Here is a 12,983-nt window from a genome sequence, read left to right on the forward strand (position 1 = left end):
TCTGAACCCAGTTAATCGGTATCTTACAATTAATTAAACTTGGGAACATAAACTATTTTGATACCAATCTAATATTTTTCTTAATTGTTAATTTTTCCTGACAATATTGAAAATAAAAAACAAATTAAAAAAAAATTGTAAATGTGACCTCAAGCTCAATAAATAAGAATTAAAAATAAACAAGTATTTATTTTTTTAAAAAAAGTAAAAAATAAAAACAAAATATAATTACAGTGAATACAGTGAAAACTCTAAATTTCTAGTTTTCCTAAAAAAAATTGTAAAGGTGTCCTGATGAGCTGGCCTCAGCAAGCAACTTATCTCAATCACAGTACATTTCATTTTTAAATTAATTTATTTAAAAAATAAAATTTTTACAAAATATCGAAAAATTTAAATAATTCACTAAAAAACTCGAAGTAATTATATTCATGTTTTCATAAATGTCTTACATACATATATTAAATTTATTTGCAAAAATATGTTTTATTAAATTTGCATGATTTACGCTTTTATAAAATATCAGTTTTATTTATTAAATTTATTTATAGAAATTATTAAATAAATAGTCTTAATCATTTCGGTGTTTTTTTTTAATAATTTGCACTTACAATTGATGCTCCATGTGTGAAGGCGATCAATAGCGCCACGCCAAGCAGGCCCCAACGAAAGGGCAACATTTTTCTTATTAATCCAAAAATGTATTTGAATTGATTAAGAAATCACTGTTTAATTCGATTAGATTTTTATTATTTTGTCGTTGCTAAGACACGACTTAATTCCACATAAAATACCAGCAAACTAAAATGAGATCGAAATGAATTATCACTTTTTAGCACAATAATTTTATAATATTAATCTTATATTTTCTCAATTTGTTTTTTTTTTATTTCTTTCATTAAAACATTCTATAATCTGTAGACATGTGATTAAACAAGTGTCGTTAATTTTTAAATCTATTTTTTTATAGCATCACTTTTTTATTTTTTTTGTTCAAAACTGTATTTATTGGTTGTACATAATTACTGTAAAGGGTTTATTTTTATTGTTTTGACGCTCTTTTTAATTGTTTCAATTTTATTTTATTTTTAAAAAGGGTTTTTTTTTGAATGTTTAATTAACACTAGTTAAAAATATATTTAATAATCTTGATATATTCATATAAAGAACGTCTGAAATAAATCCTTTTTTATTTTTTCTCACAAATTTTGTTATTTTTTTTAATTTTCTTGTACATATGTATTGAGTTACATATAATAATTATAATTACTTTTCAACGCAGGAAATTGTTACGATTCCAAATGCTTCCGATCGCGACAACTGCTGGATTCTAAATAACGCACAATATTCCAAAGAACTAAGAGCTATACTTACAAAATATTGAAATTTATTCAGAAAATAAATTAAAACTAAAACAAAAAGACACAATTGCACACAGATACTTTTCTTGATCGATCGGATGGATGGTCGTTTTTATGTTCGTTCGTTTGGTGTTTTTTTTCTCACATTCAAATGAAATTCAATACAGACAGACCAACATTGAAACAACCCAGCAGTTTTACAAGTAGTCAATGTATCCCTTAGCGACAGTAATTGTCACTAAAAATTATATATTTTGACAGAGAGAAGTCAATTGGTTACTTTATACATCCCAGGTAATCTAGCGTGAAGACAGTTGTCATTTAAGTGTCACTAAGTAACCTAGAGTGTAGTCACTTTAAACGTTTATTTTATACTGCACGTTAGAAAGCAAGCTATTGGAGAGTAGAAGAAGGAAGGTTTATTTACATGTAATCGTCTGGAACTGACTATTTGATATCAATTAGCTTCCGCTTAGAACCCTTACATGTTAATACATATACATATGTACATGTTAGGGGTAGCAAGTAATGTACCCTGTATGAGAATTCGCATCTGTTGACTACTTTGGACCAGCTACAAGACTGTCTCTTTGTAATCTATGTATGTAGGGTCAGGATACGCATATATTAAAATAACTACTCACGTAGCTATTTACGTAACTAGTTGTCACTCTAAAATGATAGGTAAAATCTCTAGTTCGGGACAGTCACCCAATACTGCTGGGAACAATGATGTGTTTAGTCGTTGTTGTTACATTCAGATTACGATTAATTTTGTTTTTGTTGTGTCTTTTACATTTTTAGTAGAATTCATGACAGCCCCACAAATATGTAACAAATACACACTTACACACTCTATAACACAGATCCATACATAAATGCATATAAATGGATCTGTGTGTGCTGTTATTCATAATTTCCATCTTGGTTCGCATTATCGCACACATCTGAAACAATATCAGCAAGACCAGCCAGCGATTCCATTCATCAGATATTGTCAGAAACTGTTAAAATGTTGTTTTTTATATTTTACGAATGTAAACGATTTAAATTGAAATGGAGGGTGCGAACATGATGAGCGCTATCAAAACACTTTGATCGCATAATAGATCAATAGGATTGCATTGAGCAGACAGACGACTTGCTATTTTAGCGTTTCTTTAATAATTAAAGATGTCATTCTATCATAACACTCAATAAATGTAAAGAATATGTAACTGATGTAAAATCGTTTGGCTCTGGAAAAAATATATGTAAATATTTTTAACAATTTTACTCAGAAGACAGAGGTTTCTGCAGATTTTTGATTATACATATACAATATATATATGTATATGAAAGTATTGCATATGTAGGTGGAAAAGTCAGAAGATTCATTTCCATCTGAGTAAAATTGTTAAAAATATTTATATTTTTTCCCGAGTCAAACGATTTTACATCAGTTACATATTCTTTACATTTGTTGAGTGTTATGCTAGAATTTATGACAGAAATTAGAACTGCAACATAACTGAACTAGTATGAGTCTCAATATGTCATGGAATTTTGTGATCCCCTAAAGATTATGCTCAGCTCCTCAAGAGGTCCTTCACATGTCAGCAATGGGTTCAGTGCCGAACCAACCAGACGCACGAATTAATGAATCTATCTTCCTGACATCTACAGTGGATAGATCCTATTTTCACAGTCCGAGCCCCAGATAGAGCAGGGCAATGACAGAGGAGATGTTTAACCGTTTCTTCCTCGTCTTCATCGTGGCAACTTCTACATAAGTCTTTATATGTAGTGTTCAGTCTCCCAGCATGCATCAAGCAGTGCCCAGCAAGCACTGACATCAGAACTCGCCACCAAGCCACATTTGGCCAGTTCATTCGCAATAGCATTGCTAGGTACACCAGAGTGACCCAGCACCCAGAATAACTCCAGATTAGAATGTCTCACCATCTCATAAGAGACACCCGGCATTCATGTACCAATCTGGATGTCGAGTAGACACTAGATAGGGATTTGATAGCAGGCTTACTGTCAGTATAGATTCGGATATTCACACCAAATAACCTATAGTACCTCATCCAGTGTTGCCTGTTACCTGAAACACACCCCTTCTGAAAATAGGGATTATGGAAGACACCACCCACCCCAACCGCAGACTTGGAGCCATCTGTATAGATGACAAATCTGTCCCTAGAAGAAGGTAACTCTCCCACCAACGACACAGAAGAACGTCTGTCGATAAAGGGTAAGGGAGTGCAGTAGTCAATGTAAATAGGGAGATAAGGTACACTTCCTAAAATAGACGCATGGCCGGTACCAGACTTCCATACTCCTACAGTACTTAGCCTAACCGCCGAATTTATGCCCTTGAGATCAGCCGGTAGCCAGTACATCATAACGAACAGAGCATGAGACGGAATGCTTCGTTGCGCACCCGTAATCATTAGTGCAGAGATTCGCAGGATTCTCTCAATCATCCCACAGTAGGTGGATTTACTTAGAGCCTTCCACCATACTAGTGTTCCATACATTAGTATGGGCTTAACCACTATGTCAAAAAGCCATTTCGCATTCCTACGGCTTATTCCCCAAGACTTTCCCAATGGCCATTTTGCAGGCAATAGATAGATATTTCAATAGATATTCGGGCTGTAGGATAGCTTAGTGTCTAGAATGATTCCTAGATACTTTGCACTTTCCGAGAGCTTAAGTTTCACTCCGTTAAGACGCGGTAATGGCAACGAAAAAAGCACAAGCTGCGTTTTCTCATGATTCTACTAGCAGTGCTTCACTTGCTGAGTGTACTAAGTGAAGTTTTTAGGCATTGTATGGAAGAGGTAGCTGACAAGTACGCCCTTCTGAACCTAGATCAGGTAACGTTGGCACATTTGTTAAAATGGAGCATGGTGAGATTGATTCAAATCAATCTTCACCACTTTAGATCCACCAAATCAATGTATTGATTTTAATATTTCTGTACGTGGTATGTGTGATAATACCATTATAAATATAATAAAGACAAACTGGGAAATGCAATATGATGCGCACACTCAGTGTCTACTATGTCCAATCGTTATCGAGAGTAGGAACAACATTGAGGTAGCTATAGACGCACTAACGGAGATGTTTCTAGCATGGGCTATAGGCATATTATCCATAGAGGTAGTAATAAACCTCCATGGTGAAATCCTGGTAAAATGCATACTAGAAAGACGTGTCGTTAACTTTTCAATGGGGTAAAGATACTAGAAAACTGGTCAGCATATAAAAACACAATGAATCACTTCAAAAACATGACAACAAATGCGAAGAGGAAAGCCTGGAGGAATTTCTGTAGCGGCGTTAGGGATCATCTGAGACTAACCGATTACATACGGCAAGCCTACTCACACTAAACCCACGGATTTCAGACCAGTTAGTCATCGATGTACACTTGACAATGGATATACCAACAGAACTCATCTCTAAATCCCGAAAAGTCCACACTAAGGGAGATCTGTGGAAACAGCTCTACATTCGCTTGTTGGCTGCATATCATAAGGAGTATTCTCTAGTTGCCATCCTGGATATATATGGTGTTTGTAATATTGTCAGATCCAGTGTCATTTTATCTGCCAGATTTTCGAAAGGATTCTTGGTAATAGGGTAATATTTGCTACGCTGGATGATGTCACCGTTTCAATACTCGTACTATCTTCAAGGGGTTCGGTACATCTTTCCGCACCCACCTGAAACACATTAATTTCTTCATCAGAGAATCTGGTTGGTTCAATATGAAACAACGAGTGTCGAATGAGAGATCTGCTGTTTAATTCATGGGTTTCACAACGGGATCAGCTTTTTGAATGGACCAAAAATTATGCGCGAAATTATCGTATGCTAGATTTTTGCATAGTAAAATATAATAGCGATATTCGTTGTATTTACGGAAATATTACTAAGTTAATTTCATCGTATGTGAAATATAATTTACTAAATCGGTTATTGAATTGCATTTAAAATTTGTATTGATGATACTAGCCAAAGCAAAGAAATTTAATAATAATAACGTTCTCCTGTAAAATATGTTTTTTGTAAGATACGATAATTTCAACAATTTATGCGAAAATTTTTGATACATCATTGAAAGCGCCTTTCAAACACCCTTCATATGGTACCAATATTTCATATGTTTCCTCAGCGAGAAATATATTACAAGAAAATATAAAAGCTGCAGTGGGTAACACTGGCGACAAAACAAATTGTGTACGAGTACAATTGAATTGATTCTATTTTCACACAAAATTCATTCATGTTCTTGGATGACCCCAGCAGTCAGTGTGGTAAAAATAATTCTCAAGTGTATTTCTTATGTTTAATTTATTTGATGTTTTGATGTGTTCGCTTTAATTCATTAACTTGTCATAGACTTTTGACCCATTTTAAAAAAGTATTGACATCCATTAAGTTTCGACTACATATGGCATTAAAATCCTTAGTAATTTATGTCCATATGTTTAAAACAAACATTATTATTGACATGAATATACTAGTGGAATTGGTATGTATTTCATAGTACCCAGCAATTTTAAAAATGACAATTGTCAACTTTACATTTACTACCACAATAAATCCTTATGTACTGAAGTATAAGTGATTACCGACACTAAACAGTTGGTTTTCAATATAAAATGCAGATATTGACTGTCAATTAGTCTGTTGTTGCAGAAAGAAATTACATTCACCAGTCAAAAGAATTGATGGGTAACTAGTAGTGCTTATTAGTAACTAATGAATTCGTAAACGCAAGACTATTTCAATGTACTGCAAAGTACTTAAATATGTAGATGATACAATTTTGCAAAACATACATAAACATTTATTTTTTGAACTTCAATACATTGCATGTACTACATATTAAAAGTTCTTATTATAGAAAACAAAAGAATTAAAATCTTTTAATATTATTGTGAGACATATATGGTCGATTCATAAGGTATCCTATCATGTCATATTGTCATAATGTTCCAATATTTCAAAATGGTTTGAAAATTTTGTTATTGCCTTTCCAGCAAAAATATTTTCTAAAATAATACTGCTCTGTATGCTATGTTTATTATGTTAACGTAACCAACCAGCATAGAACTGCGCCGAACGCCTAATTGTCGGGGTTAAGCCGAGCCACCGAGTCGTGAACAATTAGAACATTATGACAATATGACATGAATCGACCAATAGTATCAAACAGAGATGGTAACATGGCAGAAACAGGATTTTTGATCCTGACTATTGGTACAAACTAAATTGTATTACAATAATTGCATCCGATGAAGTAGCATGTCACTCTTTTTAGGTTAAGCATGGAAGATTATAATCCATTTTTTGGAAATCTTCCAATAAAGTATTAGTGATAGTTATATATAATTAAGTTATATAGATTGAATTGAATAAATTTACTTACAGTTAATAAAAATTCAAAAACTACCATTAGAATAAAGAAAGAATCCCTTGTAGTAACTTGTAGATTCTTACTGACTTAAGTTTAATTTCTTGTTGATCGTAACTACTCAGGAGTCATCCATAGGGAGGTAAAATGTATCAGAAATCTCCATTATTTCTGTAGAAAAATTTTACCCTCTATCTCCAGCCCTTCCAACCCTGAAAAAATTGCATTTTTCGCCTTGTAAATGCACCTCAAAACTTTAGCGCCATTGCGCCACCAGTTATGGTTATCCTATCATTCTAATATTTTACACAACGTGTTTCTACAATTCTGGAGGGTGGGACGTTCAAAATTAGCAATATTACTTTTCGTGAAATTTTTTGATTCCTGAGTAGTTACGAGCCTTTTTCTATCCATTTTCCTCCAATTTCCTTCTCACGAACTTTAACCCTTGTAAGGCACTCCAATTTTTAACCGATCGAGTTCAAACTTTTGTCAAATTTTATTTTATCCTAACCTCACACAAAACTGCCCTTCGTTTTTGAAAAATCGAAAATAAAACAAGTAAGAGAGCTATATTCGGCTGTGCCGAATCTTATATAAAAAAAATTATTTTTTTGAATTTTAATTTTTTTTTTGTTTTTTCAATATTTTTTTTGGTGAAAAAAAAATTCGGGTTAAAAAATATTTTTTCCGATTTTGGTTCAACTTACTATGGTCTTATATACGTCATTGCAATGGACTTTGAAATATCTATCATTAGATATCCATATTGTCTATATAATGACTTAGTAATCCTGTTATAGATCAGAAATCTAGGTTGTCTTGGTTTTTTCCTTATATCTCAGCCATTTGTGGTTTCGATTTTCTCGATTTTATATAGCAACCGAGCGGGAAGAACTCCGGAGATATTGATGTATGGATCGTGTATGTAAGTTATTTGGGGGCTTCGGAAAGTTGACAGAAAGACAGACGGACATGGCTTAATCGACTCCGCTATCAATAAGGATCCAGAATATATATACTTTATAGGGTCGGAAATGAAAAATGTAGAAATTACAAACGGAATGACAAACTTGTATATACCCTAAGCGGCGAGGTACCTCTGGACTTCTCTCCAAGTACCTCCAAAGCCGCGAAAGCCCAAGTCGTCAAGGCGGCTAAACCCCCTGTTTCGGGTGCCTCTAAGGGGGAAGCGACTAAGTCGCCCCTCACGGATGCTTCCCATATGCCAACTGTGCGCTCAGGTCTTGTGAAGGAATCCTCCTGTCCTGAAGACGCATCACCCCTGGCCAATCCCGGCTCTGAAACTAACCCCAGGCATAAAAACCCTGCTAGAAGGGCTGCTACCACCAGGCGTTCCGCTTACCGCTTTGTTGAGGCACTTGGCTCGAAAAAAAGTCGAGGACCTCACTAAGGAGCAACAAGCTTCGCTTTCCTGGGCGAAAGCCTATATTGCTGGTCTCAATACCGCTCCTCCTTCTGCTGAATTACCAGCGGGGCCTAAACGGCAACGTTCAGAGGAGGATACAGCGACCAAGAGCCAGCAACCGGGACCTAAACGTCCCAAAGCGGCACAAAGGTCGTTAGCTAAATCCTTTAGCGAGATTGTCAAAGACAGTCTTGTTAGGGCGGTTATCGACCGGAGTGCGAATGACGGATCCATATCTCAATTGAATTGGGATATGGTGAATCAAAAACTGGTAGGGGTGTTTTGGAAAGTTCTCAAAGAGAACCCAGGCACTCCTCCACAATGCGATGACGCTGGTTGGTACCAGGGTCACGTAAAACTTATGTCTTGTGTAGATGAACGCTCAGCGTTGCTACTAAAGACTGCCGTCGCATCACTGGGTGAGGTTTGGCCGGGGTCTAGGCTTGAGGTGGTATCTGTGAGTGAGATACCCCGAAAGCCTAGATCCATAGCTAAAATACCAGCTGAGCCATCTAGCCCGGAGGAGATCTTGGAGATCCTTCAGTGCTGTAACCCACAGCTTCCAACTCAAGACTGGAAAGTTGTTAAGGTTACGGACGCTGAGGGCTCTTCAAGGAAAGCGATCGTTGTCCTGAATAAGGACTCTTTGGGGCCGCTAAGGAAGGCACAAGGGAAGGTCTACTATGGATTTGGTACGATCATCCTGCGTGTCTACCGTAGCGACAACAAAGGCGATACATCCTCAGGTGATGTAAAGCCCATGCTCTCGGAAGAGGGCATGGATTGCAATGACGCCACTGATCCAGCCGACACTGAAGATACCAACTCAGTCTCCGAACTAGTTGGTACATTCTTTGAACGGATGGATGAGGTGGTGGACGAGGACGCCCTCCTGAATTCTGACCAGGAGGACGCCGACGTCACTATTGTAAAAATGGAGCATGGTGAGGGTGACCCAGATAAACCTTCACCACTCTAAAGCAGCATCAGCTGCACTGCTCCTCCGAATTGCTCAGAACGGGGAGGAGCTAGTCATGGTCCAGGAACCTTGGGTCCATCAGGACCGTATCTGTGGACTATGTTTGAAGGGCTATAAGCTCTACTTCGCTAAAGGCGCAGGTAAAATTAGATCCTGTATATTGGCTAAAAGCTCTTTGAAAATCTTCATTCTGTCTGATTACAGTAATGAAGATACAGTAGCAGTCTCATGGGAAACTAATGAAGGCTGTTTGTTATGGCTGATATCCAGCTACATGGCGCATGACCACGGGGAGCATCCACCAAACGATGATATCCGTAGTGCTGTGAAAAAGGCGAATGAGTCCAGGATACCATTGGTTATCTGTGCTGACGCTAACTCGCACCACATTGTATGGGGTAGCAGCGACACCAACACAAGAGGTGAGAGTCTTTTCAGTTTCATACTTAATAGTAGTTTGGAAGTAGTTAATAGGGGTTCAGAACCTACCTTCATTGTTTCAAACAGAAGTGAGGTACTAGACTTAACACTTGTGAGTGCTGAGCACCACAGTATGATTAACAATTGGGCTGTCTCCGACGACTGCTCTTTTTCTGATCATCTATATATTGATTTCAATATCAGTGTAACTTATAGGAATGATAATACCATTCTAAATAGGAGGAAGACCAATTGGGAGTTGCAGAGTGATGTACTCTACCGGTCTCTACCAAACCCGCCCACTATTGAAAATAGGGACGATATTGAGGTAGCAGTTGAGGCACTTACAGAAGCGTTCCAATCAGCTACTAATTTGGCCTGTAAGCCGAATATCTGCAGGGGTAGGAATAAGCCACCCTGGTGGAACCCTGAGATTGCACACGCAAGAAGGGCGTGTCGTAAATTGTTCAACGAGGCAAAGAGGCTGGGTAACTGGCCGGAATATAAGTCCTCAGTGAACCACTTTAAGAACCTTACGAGGAATGCGAAAAGGAAAGCCTGGAGGGACTTCTGTAGCGGCGTGGAAGGATCCTCTGAGACTAACCGATTACGTAAAATTCTATCAACTTCACCGGTTGTACCAAGCTATATCCAGAAACCCTGTGGTAGATGGACTCTGAATAGTAAGGAAACACTTGAGGTCCTATTAGATACTCATTTTCCAGGTTGCCTTCCAGTCGATGATGTGACTATGAATGGGGCTGCCGATTCTGTTGCTCCGGGTGATAACTCTGTTCCGATAAACAGGGATAGAATCCAATGGGCAATCAAAAGCTTCGACCCGTTTAAATCTCCAGGGCCGGATGGCATTATTCCTGCTGATCTTCAAAAGAACGAAGAAATAGTTGTACCATGGCTCATTAGCATATACACAGCGTGTATTAGATGGACCTATATCCCCACATGGTGGACGAGATGCAGAGTAGTCTTCATTCCTAAAGGTGGTAAGGCGACTCACACTAAACCAAAGGATTATAGGCCAATTAGCCTTGCATCCTTCCTGCTGAAAACCCTAGAAAGGGTGATTGACGTATATCTGAGAATGACCATTCCGTCGGAACTCATCTCTAAATCCCAACATGCCTACACCAAAGGCAGATCTGTGGAAACAGCTCTTAATTCGCTAGTTGGCTCCATTGAGGAGTCGCTAATACATAAGGAGTATTCACTTGTTGCCTTTCTCGATATTGAAGGAGCTTTTAATAATGTCAGGCCCGATGCCATCCTATCTGCGATGGATGAACTGGGAATTGATCTATGTGTTCGCCGACTAGTCGAAAAGATACTCGGTTATAGAGTCATTTGTGCTACTTTAGGTGGTGTAAGTGTTTTAAAAGTGGCCAATCGTGGAACCCCGCAGGGGGGTGTTTTATCACCACTTCTGTGGAATTTGGCTATGAATTCCCTGTTGATCAGGATGGACAACAGAAGGATCAAGACAGTCGCATATGCTGACGATGTTGCAGTTTTTATATCTGGTAAATTTCTGGATACAATATCCAGTTGTATGGAATCAGCATTAAGTACACTGAGTGAGTGGAGTATTTCATGTGGACTTAGTGTGAACCCACAAAAAACGGAACTGGTTCTCTTCACTAGGAGGTATAAGATCGATGACTTCAGACCACCTAGACTGAATGGAATCAGTCTTGAGATTAGAGATAATGCGAAGTATCTTGGCATCATTCTAGATAAAAGATTGTCCTGGAATTTGAATATTCAAAACAGGATTAACAAGGCTTATGTAGCCATCTACTCCTGTAAGAAGGCAATTGGTACAAACTGGGGTATTATGCCGAAGGGTATCAGTTGGATCTTCAAAGCAGTTGTTAAACCCATCTTGTTCTATGGAGTGTTGGTGTGGTGGCACGCCTTGGATAATGCTACTCACCGTAAGGCTGTGGAACGAGTTCTCAGGACTATTGCGATACTGATTACAGGCGCTATAAGGACTACCCCCTCTAAGGCACTTTTTACTATCCTGAACTGGTTACCAGTTGATTTGATGGTGATACAAATGGCTCTCAACTCTGCTGTGAGACTAAATGCTGGATGTTCGTGGTATGGTAAAGATCATGGGCACTCTAAGATACTGAACTACTATGGGTACTTACATAGTAATGTCGATTACTGCATCGCAAAACCATTTTTCGATATGCATTTCCATATTAGGATCCCGAATAGGGATTCATGGCAGCGCGGACTCTTACCCCCTGATGATGTCATAAGGGTATTTACTGATGGCTCAAAGAGGGGCAATAGGGTCGGTGGTGGTTTCTTTATTGAGAACTATGGGATTAAGTCCTATTTCAGGCTACCTAACTTCTGTACGGCTCTTCAGGCGGAAATTACGGCCATTAAACGTGCATCCAACTGGCTGAGGTTTTATCAAATATCTGGTGATATATGTATATTTACCGATAGCAAGGCTGCCGTTAAAGGAATAGCGGGTGTCTTTACGACATCTAGGTTAACCGAGGAATGCCGGGTATCCCTTAATGAGATAGCGAGACATTCTAGGATAACGCTTATATGGGTCCCTGGCCACGATGGTAATCAGGGTAATTGTATAGCTGACGAACTGGCCAAAATGGGGGCGATGATGGATGATGATGAGATCGACCCCTTTTCTGGTATTTCCCTTGCTATATGCAAGATGGCTGTTCAGCGGACACTATATGAATCTGCACAAAGCAGGTGGACCAATGAGTCTTCCTGTGTTACAACGAGGTCTACTTGGCCCGTATATGATGCCAGCAGGACGAATCTACTTATGGAATTTCGTCGTGAGCAAATAAGGCTAATTGTCTCCTTCATTACAGGACACTGTATAATTGGGACACATGCTAGGAGATTGGGCCTACGGTATAATGACTACTGTAGGAGCTGCCATAATGAAGAAGAGGATGAGACGGTGTCACACCTATTCTGTCAATGCCCGGCTCTGATAAATCTGAGGGAACGCATCTTCGGAACACCATTCCTATCATGCTTAGATGAGCTATCAAGGATAAGTCTTAGACGAATCTACTCTTTCATCAGAGAATCTGGTTGGTTTAGCCTGGAAACAACGGACGTATAATTAATACCAAGATGTTTACCCCTTGGGTATCACAATGGGATCAGTTTTGAATGGACCCAAGTGAGCTGCTTGAAGAGTGGCTACCCATGGAACCGAACCTAACCATATACCCTTCTCACGAAGGTGAAGGGTATAAAAATCTAATAGAAGGGCGGATATTTATAAAATAAATATGTTCGACATACCCCAGAGTTAAATTACATACTGATTTATTCTAATTTGTTTTTTTTTTA

The 12,983-nt window shown here is 38.1% G+C and overlaps 1 protein-coding gene across 3 annotated transcripts in view; it reads right to left on the reverse strand.

The window, feature by feature from the left end:
• Window positions 1–1,391, reverse strand: part of prc (pericardin) — a 32,885-nt gene extending 31,494 nt beyond the window's left edge. For all 3 annotated transcript variants that reach the window (XM_065504111.1, XM_065504112.1, XM_065504110.1), the window contains exons 1-2: window positions 1,271–1,391; window positions 612–801 (exon numbers count right to left, since the gene is read on the reverse strand). In XM_065504111.1, the coding sequence (XP_065360183.1) occupies window positions 612–680 (69 nt within the window). In that variant the 5' untranslated portion in view covers window positions 681–801; window positions 1,271–1,391. The remainder of the gene's footprint in view (window positions 1–611; window positions 802–1,270) is intronic.
• Window positions 1,392–12,983: the final 11,592 nt, after the last annotated feature.

The sequence above is a fragment of the Calliphora vicina genome, chromosome 3 (genome assembly GCF_958450345.1).
Source record: "Calliphora vicina chromosome 3, idCalVici1.1, whole genome shotgun sequence".
Classification (NCBI taxonomy): domain Eukaryota; kingdom Metazoa; phylum Arthropoda; class Insecta; order Diptera; family Calliphoridae; genus Calliphora; species Calliphora vicina.